The 11,355-nt window shown below is 57.8% G+C and overlaps 2 protein-coding genes and 1 long non-coding RNA gene across 4 annotated transcripts in view; 1 reads left to right on the plus strand and 2 right to left on the minus strand.

The window, feature by feature from the left end:
• Positions 1-3,311, plus strand: CYB5D1 (cytochrome b5 domain containing 1). Of its 2 annotated transcripts, none has more exons than XM_086685897.1 (5): positions 1-399; positions 1,486-1,933; positions 2,043-2,119; positions 2,261-2,479; positions 3,045-3,311. In XM_086685897.1, exons 2-5 carry the CDS (start codon positions 1,750-1,752, stop codon positions 3,273-3,275), a joined length of 711 nt encoding a protein of 236 aa, XP_086542023.1. In that variant the 5' UTR covers positions 1-399; positions 1,486-1,749; the 3' UTR covers positions 3,276-3,311. The 2 variants fall into 2 exon arrangements, with proteins under 2 accessions (XP_086542023.1, XP_086542024.1); XM_086685898.1 differs by lacking the exon at positions 1-399 and having other exon boundaries at positions 1,339-1,582; positions 1,680-1,933.
• NAA38 (N-alpha-acetyltransferase 38, NatC auxiliary subunit) lies at positions 389-1,332 on the minus strand. Its single transcript, XM_086685902.1, has 3 exons — positions 1,046-1,332; positions 683-866; positions 389-545 (listed from the first exon to the last, which is right to left on the minus strand). Exons 1-3 carry the CDS (start codon positions 1,124-1,126, stop codon positions 433-435), a joined length of 378 nt encoding a protein of 125 aa, XP_086542028.1. The 5' UTR covers positions 1,127-1,332; the 3' UTR covers positions 389-432.
• Positions 3,292-11,355, minus strand: part of LOC147574009 (uncharacterized) — a 25,248-nt gene continuing 17,184 nt past the window's right edge. The window contains exon 3 of the long non-coding RNA XR_015243816.1: positions 3,292-3,744. This is a non-coding gene — a long non-coding RNA (uncharacterized LOC147574009). The remainder of the gene's footprint in view (positions 3,745-11,355) is intronic.

Genomic DNA, 11,355 nt, shown 5'->3' on the forward strand with positions numbered 1-11,355 from the left:
CTGGCCAGACCCCAGAGCTCTCTCTGTCCCTGACCCTGAAGTCACCTCTCCATCAATAGAGAGGAGAGGGCCCAGCCTCTGTCGCCTGCCCTGCTCCCCTTGGGGACCCGAGCCCGTTCTCTGACCCCAGCTTGGAGGAACTCGGTGTTGCCAGGCCGGGAAGGGAAACAATGGGCCTTCCGGAGCAGGATGACACCCCCTCCAGTCACAATTCTGGAGCAGCAGCGTGGGAGGGAAGATGGAGGGGCCCACCCTGGGGCCTGTTAGTCCTTAGCTCATCCCCACCCCCCGAACCCCGGGGAACCTTTGGCACCCCCGGACGCCCAGGCTGGGTGAAGGAGGGCTGAGAGCGCTCCCGACGTCCCAGCTACACTCGGACACGAGCCACTTCGTTTACAGGTTTAATGGTCTGAAAAGCCTGCGCGATCGTGGTCAGAGATAGGGAGGCCCTGCCAGGCTCTCTCTTTGCACCTCAATAGAAACGATGTGGTGGCCGGGTACCATGGCCAGGCCCAGCACACGGGGTTCTCCCGCAGAGAAGGAATCTGGAAAGAAGGGTCAGAGCATCAGGGAGGCAGGCCAGCGTCGGTCCCGCCCCTTCTAGTCCCAGAAAACTGGGGTGCAGCGGGGGGGGGGGGGGTGCCTCGCGGTGAGGGCTCCGCCGCATTCCCCGGGGACTGACCCGACGGTTTGAGGAACTCCTGCGCCGAGCCCAGGATGACATTGCAGTCGCGGTCGGTGCACAAGAAGCAGCCGACCAGGGTCCGTCCATCTGTCATGCGAATGCGCATAGTCTTGTTGAGCAGCGCCTCCAGCTGCTGCCGGGCCCGCGCAGCCGGCGAGTCCTCGCGCTCCCCGTCTGAGTCCTGCGCGGGGCGGGACACGCGCTGAGACTGCGCCGCCCACCCACGGAACCACAGCTCCCGACAGCCCGCGGGGCGCTCACACCAAGCCCAGAGGCTGCCGGGAGCTGCAGTTCCCCCTTCCGTCCCCCCATCTTGCTCCCCGGCTGCCCCTCAAGCCCGGCACTCGAGCCCGCGCTAACCCCGGCGCTGGAGCTGCTTTGACGCCGGCTGCAACAACCGTTCTCCTCGCGTAGCAGCATGGTTGGTCCGGCTCCGGCCATTTGCCCCCGGGCCTCCTGAGGGCCCTTCAACTTCTTAAGAACCTTTCGGGTCCGGTGGTCTGAGATCTCGCGAGTGCTCCCGACCTCTTTTCTTTCGCGAGATCACCTCTCCTCCTCTTAGTCTCCTGGGCAACTGCAGAGATCTCGCGAGCTTCTCTTCTCCGACGCTGAGGCTCGCTGAGGTCTATGGCGCCGGTTGTCTTAACATATCGCGAGAAGTTTTGCCTCTTTAGTTTTAGACCTAGCCGTTAGGGACCCTGGAATTAGCGAGAATACCTTTTTTCGTAATCGCACTCCACCCCACCCTCCCTTGCTTTTGCTGCCTCGCGAGACAGTCAGTCCTAAATATCCCTTTGTAGCCCAGACCACTCTGAAAACGGAAGGTGTTCGCTTTCGCCCGGAACCCTTGAGCACGCAGCCCGAGCCCTTGAAAGCCAGATTCGGACTACGTTTCCCGTGAGCACGCGCAGCCCACGCTCCGCCTCCTTACCCGCGCAGTGTTTGATCTCGGTGGCCGGTGGCCGGAGAGGGACAATGGTTTCCATGTCAGCAGATAAACGCGCTCGCGAGGGGGAAGAGATGCAGTGAGTGAGAGCGTGCCGAGAGCGACGAAGCAACGGGAGATGGTGGCCGATAGTGCAAGAGCCATGCCGCGCCGAGGCCTAGTGGCCGGACCAGACTTTGAGTTTTTCTTGCGTCGGTATTTCACGCCGGCCGAGGTGGCCCAACACAACCGGCCGGAAGACCTTTGGGTATCTTACCTGGGATCCGTGTACGATCTGACACCGTTGGCTCAGGAGTATAAGGGTAAGGGCCGCGCTCTGGGCCAAGGCCAGGGCGTACGTTCGGGGGGGGGGGGGGGGGGCGGTGCCCCGTTCTTGGGTGGCTAGCATTGACTGCGGTTGCTCCTTCCCAGGAGACCTGCTGCTAAAACCCATCATAGAAGTCGCAGGCCAGGACATCAGCCACTGGTTCGATCCGAAGACCAGAGACGTGAGTTCTGCTGGAACCCGGGGTTGGGGGGGGGGGGGCGGGTAGGGACACCGGAGAGCGGGGTGGGGAGGAGAAGCCGGGGCGGGCCGGGGTCGGCGATGGTGACTGCTCCGAGGCCCCTCCCCGAACCCCGCTTTAAAGATCCGCAAGCACATAGACCCGCTGACCGGCACCCTGAGATACCGCACCCCCTGGGGCCGCTTTCTGCACGTCCCGCCGCAGCTGCCCCGTTCCGACTGGGCCAATGATTTCGGGAAGCCCTGGTGGCAGGGGTCGCGTTATGAGGTGGGGCGGCTGTCCGCCAAGACCCGGAACATCCGCATCATTAACACGCTCACATCGCAGGAGCACATGCTGGAGGTGAGAACTGGTGCCTGAGGGCAGGTCGGAGGGGACCGGGGAACCCCAGCAAATCGCCAAGGAGATCTTCAGGCCCTTAGGTCTCCATGACCAGTGGGAGCAGCGTTTTCTCCCCCTCCAGGGGCAGACGGGGAGAGCAGACCACCTAGGTCTCCAGGGTGGGGAGTCGGAGGCGTGGCCCGATCACGGGGTACATAAGCCGGGGGCACAGTTCAGGCACCTCAGTGACGACGGTCCTGAGAAGCTCTTACGGTGCTGTGTTTGGGATAGTGACTGTAAGCAGACTCTCTTATTAGTGTACTCGATCGTAGGGGTGAGGGGAGGCAGCAGTGGCTGTGACCCTTTAAGGCTGTTTGTTAGAAGTGGCTGCCATAAGGACCGTAACGCTTGGGGGCCATTCACTGCATGCTTCCTCTTGGGGACCGTGAAGTGCCTAAAAATAGTGTCTACCAAGGGAGGCTCTCTGATCCCAGCTCTATCATCTTTTGGGCTCCTGGCCTTTGTTTGGGGGCGTGTGCGTCCATTCCAGAATTCCGGGGGTGGGGGGTGCTTTCATGTTCTGCAGGTGGGGGCCCTGGAGTCGATGTGGGAGATCCTACACCGCTATCTCCCCTATAACGCACATGCTGCCAGCTATACGTGGAAATATGAAGGGAAGAACCTGAACATGGATTATACCCTGGAACAGAACGGGATCCGGGATGAGGACGAAGAATTTGACTGTCTCAGTATGGACAGTGCACCTTATACACCCGCGATACTGCTGTACTTCAACGATGACCTCACAGAACTCTAGGAAGGGAGATATATGCTCACGTAGACTTAAGATATATTTTGAGTTTGGCTGCTTCTGTGTCCTGTAGGAAAAGAGGTGCGTGTGGCGGTGCTGGAGCCAGACCCCCTTTCCGTCCCGGCCGCTGGCCTGTGGTTCCCCATGTGTCTCTGAGGTGTACAAGTCCCGTTTCCCAGGCCCACTACACTTTGCTCTGAGAAGGTCGGAGAGCATGCGAGAAGCGCATGAATTGATTCCCAGGAACGATCCAGAAGGTGCGGGATCTCGGATTAGGGAGACGTAGAAGGGGTCAGTCAGAGCTCAGGCAGAACTGTCCGACGGTCAGAGAGAGAGAGGTCCCCCACGGAGATGAGCGACGGAAGAACCTCGCGGCAGCAATGGAGACGGGCCGGGCCGCAGGGAGACAGGACCTTCCCCAGGCGGGAGCAGGAAGCGTCGGTCACTGGCCAAACAAAACTGCCTTATTTCCCTTCTGCAGAGCAGTTGGCAGTCGCAACCCGAAGGGAAGAAAGGAAGCGAGCTGTTAGCAGGTAATTCAGGCTAGATCTTACGCTACGGGCTTCGTTTGCCCTGCTTAATACGACGACCCTGTAAGAGGGACACCATCACCGTAAGGCTTTGGAAGCTTAGAAAGACTTTCTGTCCCCGTTCGCCTTTGTTAAGCGATGGATGAACCTGGCGGCATCCGAGCTAGCGAGTGGAGGGGAGCTCCCTAGGCTCGGCAAGGTTTAGTGGCGCGAAGGCACACTACTTAGTGGCTGGGGGACAAACGCGAGAGAGCATCTCACCGTCCGAGGCTTGCTGGAGGGACAGGACGCCGGAGCCCTGTTGTGTGGTTTGGTTGGTTTCTGCAGTTACGGTCTTTGGAAGGGAGTCAGCAGAGTTCTGCAGTGGCCGAGCGGAGGCAGGGGGGATGCAGGGAGGGCTGCCAGCTGAGCAGGAGCTGTTGCGGCCGCTTCCTGGTTGATCCCACAGCCAGATTTTCTTCTTTTTTAGAGGAGAAGAGGTAGATGCGGACCTGCCGCAGGGTAAACGAGTGGAGGAAGGGCCTTTAGGTGGGGACAAAGAGCAGGCAATCATGACGGGCCTGGGCCCCTCAGGGAAGGAAAGAATGTCTGCCTTGCAAGATGGCAAGCCTTACAACAGTAATCTAGAGACGAGCTAATGAGGTCAGGAAACTCATGTGACCAAGGGACAGCCAGCGTGGCGGGGGGAGCAGTGGCCAGATGTGTCCCCTTCAACCTCAGCAGGGGCGGGGAACGAGAATGACAGACCGGTGGGCTTCCTGATGGTCGCAGGCCCAAAAGAACTGGGGAGAGGTGCGTGCACCTGCTGGCCAGGGGTGCCGGGGCCCGAGCAGGGGACCGTGAGGCGCTGGGCGGGCCGCCGAGGTGCTTTCTGAGGGGCTGGCCGGGAAAGGCATGGACGCAGGTGGAGACAGGTGCTGGCCCCGGCCCTTTCTGAGCTCCCCGTGAGACCGAGGGCTTCCGCTCAGTCCCGTGTAATGCGAGAGGGGTCGTGAAGCATCTGGATCTTTCTGATGTTTGGTCCACTCTGCGGTTGTTTCACATGCGTCCAGTTAAACCGACGCCTCAAGAACCCGAGCCAAGCGGCTGCCCTGGGGCCTGTGCCTCCGGGAGGGGCCCACACCTGCCCCCCTTCCAAAGTCTCCTAAATGTCCCTGGAATCCACCCTCTTTCGGCTTCTGCCCCCACACACCACAGTGTGAGTGAGCTCTGGAAACCAGACCGAGGCCTCTGGCTTTCCCCCTTCAGATTCTTCAGCGGCTTCTGGTTGCTTTGGGAATAAAGCCCTCGAAGTCCAAAGATGCTGTGTAAACCGGCTTCCGCCCACCTTGCAAGTCTCACCTTTGTTCTGTGTGTTCCAGCTGCACGGCTGTCTCGCGGTCCATGAAATGTGTGCCTGCCCCAGAACCTTCACGCGTGCTGTTCCCTCTGCTTGCACACCCTTCCGTCTCCCACCTAGCTGAATCCTCAATGGTTCTTCCTCAGGAGAGCTTCTGGGGTTTCTTGGTGTTGAAAGCCAGACTCTCTGCTAGATCATTTCTTAGCGCCACGCACATTTCAGAGTACGTCCTACAGTTTAAACTTTAAAATTATGGATGTAGCTGGCTGGCTGGCAGCTAGAGAGTAGGGACCGTGTATGTCCACCCTGTTCACCGCTGTGTTCCCGGTGCTGGGCACACAGTTGCTGCTCAATAAATTTTGATGGTATGACCTCAAATGTTGAGTGAATTCATCCGTCTGGAATAACTAGTGGATGGGATGTTGTGTCCTGGGAGGCAAGTGAGGCCACCTCCAGCCACAGGCTTCTGTCCTGGCTCCCTTGGAACCAAGCCCAAGCCCTAGGGGCCTTCTCACCAGATTTGGGGGGAAACCTGTCATTCCCGCGGACGGCCACCAGGTGGCCGTACTCGCCTACGGAGTCGGCGGCGGGGGCGGGGCGGCTAAGGGAGGGAAAACCCTCGCAAGTTCTAAAAAGGTTACAATGAAAGGCGGCCCCGCCGGAATTTATAGGCGGGAGGGAAGGATCAGAAAAGAAGTTAAAACCACATGGCTACTATTTTATTAGCTTTGGGTTTACTCCTGTTCTAGATTTTTTCCACAAGCTCATGCCAGGAAAGGAGCGCAGTCTGAGAAGTAAAACCCACGGGACGGCCCAAGGTGGGGGTCTGATTACAGGGCTGGGTGTGCTCGGTAGATCGCAGAGCTGCGGAAGGGATCGACACCCCACGTTTCAGAGAGAATACAGCACACGGGTTTATTAACACGTATGGGCTTTAGCGCGGACGCGAGTAAAGTTTTTCACGAGGCACCACTTGGTTCTCTAAATACCCAAGGCTGGGTATTTGCGGGAGGAGTATGTAAATAACGTCTGGGCCTAAAATCTAGAAAGTAAATAGCACTGAGTGTAGGGTCCAAGTCCTCTCCTGGCGACCTCTTTGGTTGTGGAGGGAGGCGGGGGGGAGGGGCGGAATACCGAAAGGAAAGCTGCCTGTCCTCAGGAAACCACAACAGACTCGAAGGACTCAATGGGCAAGTTTCCCCTGAGCCCTGCTCCCTAAGCGCATAGCACCAAGGATAATAAAGACCCGGGTGTCCCCGCAGGGAGCCTGCCCGCTCAGTGGGAAAAAAGACACACACACACACACACACACACACACACACACACACACGGAAAGATAAATGAAAACAGTACATGATAAAGGACCAAATCATGGCATAGAAAAAGTTTCCACCCTCCTGGCAAATCGGAAGTGGATTCTTAACCTGGATCTCCAGAAGGGCAGAGGTAGTTTCTAAATATGGTGGGGTGTGTGTGTGCGTGTGTTTGCACGTGCGTGCAAGCTCAGATACGTATTATTTTGGAGAAGGGTGGGTGCTATAACTTCCATCGGTCTCAAAACGGCCCGACCCCCTGCCCCTGAAATAGTAGACACCCCCCCCCCCCCCCCCACCGATTGAAAGACCTCCGGAAGCGAAATATCAGAGGCGGCGATAACCACGTGGTCCCGGGATTCCGGCCACCTGTCTCCATGCTCATCTGTTACACCTGTGTTGCCACGCAGCCAAGCCCAATGCCGTAAGCCCTCGGGGCTAAGTTTATGGCCAGTCCCAAACATTTTCCTACCGTCCGGAATTCTGATCTGGACGTACCTCGGAGCTGAGTGGGGGATCTACCCTTCAGGCTTGAGCCTAACACCCAGTCATGACGTCAGGCCGAGTTCAATGCTCCCAGCCCGCCCAGCGAGTTTAAATTTTTTTTTTTTCAACGTTTATTTATTTTTGGGACAGAGAGAGACAGAGCATGAACGGGCGAGGGGCAGAGAGAGAGGGAGACACAGAATCGGAAACAGGCTCCAGGCTCTGAGCCATCAGCCCAGAGCCCGACGCGGGGCTCGAACTCACGGACCGCGAGATCGTGACCTGGCTGAAGTCGGACGCTTAACCGACTGCGCCACCCAGGCGCCCCGCGCCCAGCGAGTTTAAGTCAACCACACGGAGGTGTTGATACTGGGAGAACGGCCACTTGCTGACGGAGCAGCGAGCGCAGGTGGAGGGGTTGGTGGTAGAGAAGCAGAGTTTGAAGCCTGGACCATCCTGAAAGTCGAAGGTTAGGCATTCCAAATACAAACAGGTACGCCGCCCGAGCACCGGGTCCTCTAGGCATAAGGGAAACACTCAAAACAACAACAACCGTAAAGCTGTCAGTATGTGAAGGGAGGTCGCCTGAGAGGGGTCAGGGGTAAAGAAGGCCGAGATGAGGAGCAAGGCGGTGGAGAGACTGCTAGAATGAAGTCCCCCTCTCACTGGGAATGGCCCAGTGGCCGCCTTTTGGAAGCTTGCGGTTTAGTGGGAACTCGGGTGTCCAGCGTCCGTCTGACCTAATCACCCCTGTCTGTATCCACAATGGCCACGTCGTGCCTGGCACAGAGGGGTAATGCCTACCTGCTCCAAGAATTAACCGTACACGTGATCCCTGCTGACATGTGTGAACCCAGGACCCGAACAGACCCACATGATGTGATGTCCCCTGCCACTTGCCGGCTCCGTGCGGGGGGAGCCTGCGAGCCGTGGACAGTAACCCCCGTGCTCATCAATGGCGCCCGCCCTCCTGTAGAGCAGTAAGGAGGCTGACATATCCCCCTTCTCCTTTATCTATGTCTTTTTAGGTTTTATTTTGTATTTGAGAGAGAGAGAGAGCAAGCAAGCAGGGGAGGGACAGAGAGACGGAGACAGAATCCCAAGCAGGCTCCAGGCTCTGAGCTGTCAGCACAGAGCCCCACGTGAGGTTAGAACCCGTGAGCAGTGAGGTCATGACCCGAGCCGAAGTCAGTAGCTTAACCGTCTGAGCCACCCAGGCGCCGCATCCCCTTGACCTTAGAGGACAGCCTGGAGAGAACGTATTTGGCTGCGTATCACAGGAGGTCGACTGCCGGGGCCTAACTACAAAGAGTGAGTTTCTCTCAAACGCTGAGTCTGTGGGGTAGTAATTCTGCGGGCCGGGTCATCGGGGTGTCCGGGAGCTCTTCTGTCGTTCTCGGGGTCATCACCTGTCTGCTGCTCTACCGCTAGCCTGCACGGTGGGCAGGAAGGAGGAAACGGAAAGGAAGATCGCGTCTCTATCGAAGCAAACATCTGACCTTTGGCCACAGCTCACGGGTAGGAAGCGCACTCCACAGGGGACCCCGTGTTTTCTACTGACGTCCACGACACGGGCAGGGAGCACCACCCTGGACGGAGGGTACGGATACCGGGTAGGAACCAGTGATCCCCCCGCAGTCACGCTCAGGCGCTGTATTCATCCATTCGTCAGCCAAAAACCAATGTGGTTGTGCCAGGTACTGTCTGGGGTCTTGGGGAGACAGAAGGGAACGAGGCAGGCGAGGCTCCTGCTTCACTGGGACTTAACGATCTGGCGGGATAAACGGTGAACAAACGGCAAGATCGTCTCAGATGGTACTAAGGGCTATATGCTCGGTACGCCTGTGCTCACACACACACAAACATATATAAATACACACGCACACATGTGCTAAAAGTACTATAAGAACAGAGACGCCCGGGGCAGCTGGGTGGCTCAGTCGGTTCAGCGTCCGACTTCGGCTCAGGTCACGATCTCAAGGATCGTGGGTTCGGGCCCCGCGTCGGGCTCTGTGCTGACAGCTCAGAGTCTGGAGCCTTTCTCAGATTCTGTCTCCCTCTCCCTCTGCCCCTCCCCTGCTGATGCTCTGTCTCTCAAAAAAAAAAAAACATTAAAAAAAAAATTGAAAGCCCTCGCCTCAAATCCAAGGGCAGGGCACAGGCCTCACTCCTCAGAGGGAAGGGGGGACATTACAGCGGCCATTTTGGGGGAAACCCTTACCCTTGTCCGGGAGGCCCTGCAGGCCCAGGCTCTTGTGTCCCGAGTTGGCCTTTCACTTTCGGGCCCCCCCACCCCCACGCAAGCTCTCTCCTGTCAGGGACCTCCATGTTTGTTGTCCTCAGCATGGAACATTCCACCCACCGCTCAATGTCTGGCCAGCTCCCGCCCCTCAGAGTCTCTGCCTAAGTGTCACTTTCTCAGGGAAGTCTTTCCCGATCCCTTCAAATATGGCAAATATTTCATCGCACCGTCTCGGGTTGCCTCGCAATGAAAGTACGCAGTGTTTCAGTCACCGTTTAACGTCCGTTCCCCCTCCCTTCTTAGACTCTAAGCTCCGGGAGGGCAGGCATCCCGTCTCTTATCTGCCGCTAAACACGCAGCTCCTCGCTCAGCGCTCAGCCCAGGGCAGTTACTCAAAGTTCAGAAAATGAACAAATGGGCGAAAAATGCTACACGCAGGCTAACTATGAAATGCCTCGGGGGACGTCGCAGCCCAGTCTGGGGAGGTCAGTGGAGGCTTTCTGGGTCCGGCCGAGACCTGAAGGACCAGGACGAGGGAGCCGAGGGAGGAGGCAGGGGAGGGTAAGGAGAGTGGGGAGGACAGGCTTCCCGTGAGGAATAAATAGCACAAACACTGCAGAGTCGGGGGTGGGAGGTGCAGAGAGCTCAGGAACAGAAGGCAAAGCTAAGAGACAGGAGGCGGGGGAGGGTGGGCGACGAGGGGTGTCGAGGCCAGACCAGGTCGAGGGAGGCTTTGTGCACCTGGCTGTTGTTTGTGTGCCGAGATATAGTTCACACACGATATAGTTGCACGCCTTTCCGAGCGTGCAAGTCAGGGTTCAGGGTTTTCCAGGGAGAACGGCACGATCAGACTTGCATTTTAAAGACGTGACTTGCCTACAACGTCCAGAGAATGGACTGGAGGGGGAAGAGGGAGGGGAGAAGAGGGGAGACGGGAGCCCACGCCACTGCCGCGGTCCAGGAGGGACATGGGGGTGGCTGGGACGGAGTGGCGCAGGAGGTCGGAGAAGATGGACTGAAGACAGAACTGTGCGGCTCAATAATTTCCCGGGAGCACGTCTGGGGCAGAGGGAGGAGACAGGGGAAGATGACGAGTGTGCGGGTGGACAAGGGGCTCCGACTGGGGTTAGAAGGGGGTGTGTGGTGAGCCGGTGTCGGGGGGTAACTCTGGGGCGCAGATGCAGATGTCCCGATCTTCCTGGCTGCGTGGCTCTGGGCTAGACTCATCGGTGTGGGGATTGTCAGCTGAGTCACTGTTGCCAGATTCAGGGGTGAAGTCACCTTGAGGAATGACGGCGAGGGGCCAGGGGCGGGGGAGGAAGAGACTCAGAAGGAAAAGAGCCAGAGCGGCGAGAGTGACCGGGGAAAATGGCGCCACGGAAGCCAAAGAGAGTATCTGATGGGGGGTTGGGGTAAACAGTGTGAAACGTTCCACGGAGATCAAGGCGAGGACTTGATTGTCCGTGGACGGAACAAGCAGCAAAATAGGAGTCCGGCTTTGGTTGGATGAGGCGTGAACGGCCCAGGGGCAGGAGGAAGCCGACCACGGAAGGCTCTGTGACCATGCACAAAATGCGTTCCTGTCTTGAGATTACGTTTCTTTAACTGTAAACTATGAACAGTAGAAATAAGGTTTCGCTAAGGATAACAGGCATGCGCCAGGGCGCGGTCCCTCCGAGCGGGAGATCAGAGAAGGTAAGGTATGGAAATGTGCCCGGCAGCACGAAAGGCCCTTCGAACAGGCACCCCAAAATGTGAGTTGTCTCTTCCTTTCCTTGTGCCAGCCGCTATATATTTAGTAACACACGCTTCCTGTGGGATTTCCTGAGACTCGGCATTATTCAGCATCCAGGTGACCTCTGTCAAGTTCAGGGAATGGGTCGACCGTATCTGCGACTCACATTTGGTTGCCAGCCCAACAAAAGTGCGCCTCCATTAGGAGAACCGGGTCCAATGACCCGTGCATTGTCTCCTATGGTTCCCGAGCGGGGCTTATGTCTGGGAAGCGGGACAGAGCCCGGATCGGGGCCAGCTGTCGGGAGCAAGAGAATTAGAACCAGCCCTTTGCTCCCTCAGTTTAAGGTGCCGTTCATACCTCAGGTCGCCGACGCTGTCACCTTCAGTCACCTCCAGTGAACCTCTTGGAAGTGAGAAATGGCCAACAATGTGACTGTTT

Source organism: Puma concolor, chromosome E1, assembly GCF_028749965.1.
Source record: "Puma concolor isolate L17-30 chromosome E1, mPumCon1.1.hap2, whole genome shotgun sequence".
NCBI classification, from domain to species: Eukaryota; Metazoa; Chordata; class Mammalia; order Carnivora; family Felidae; genus Puma; species Puma concolor.

Bases quoted from the DNA above. Each gene is read 5' to 3' on its own strand.
- CYB5D1 (XM_086685897.1), top strand. From the start codon at position 1,750: ATGGTGGCCGATAGTGCAAGAGCCATGCCGCGCCGAGGCCTAGTGGCC. The intron at 1,934-2,042 runs GTAAGGGCCGCG...GCTCCTTCCCAG, and splicing joins GTTGGCTCAGGAGTATAAGG to GAGACCTGCTGCTAAAACCC. The intron at 2,120-2,260 runs GTGAGTTCTGCT...CCCGCTTTAAAG, and splicing joins TCGATCCGAAGACCAGAGAC to ATCCGCAAGCACATAGACCC.
- NAA38 (XM_086685902.1), bottom strand. From the start codon at position 1,126: ATGGCCGGAGCCGGACCAACCATGCTGCTACGCGAGGAGAACGGTTGT. The intron at 867-1,045 runs GTTAGCGCGGGC...CGCCCCGCGCAG, and splicing joins AAAGCAGCTCCAGCGCCGGG to GACTCAGACGGGGAGCGCGA. The intron at 546-682 runs GTCAGTCCCCGG...CCTTCTTTCCAG, and splicing joins GGAGTTCCTCAAACCGTCGG to ATTCCTTCTCTGCGGGAGAA.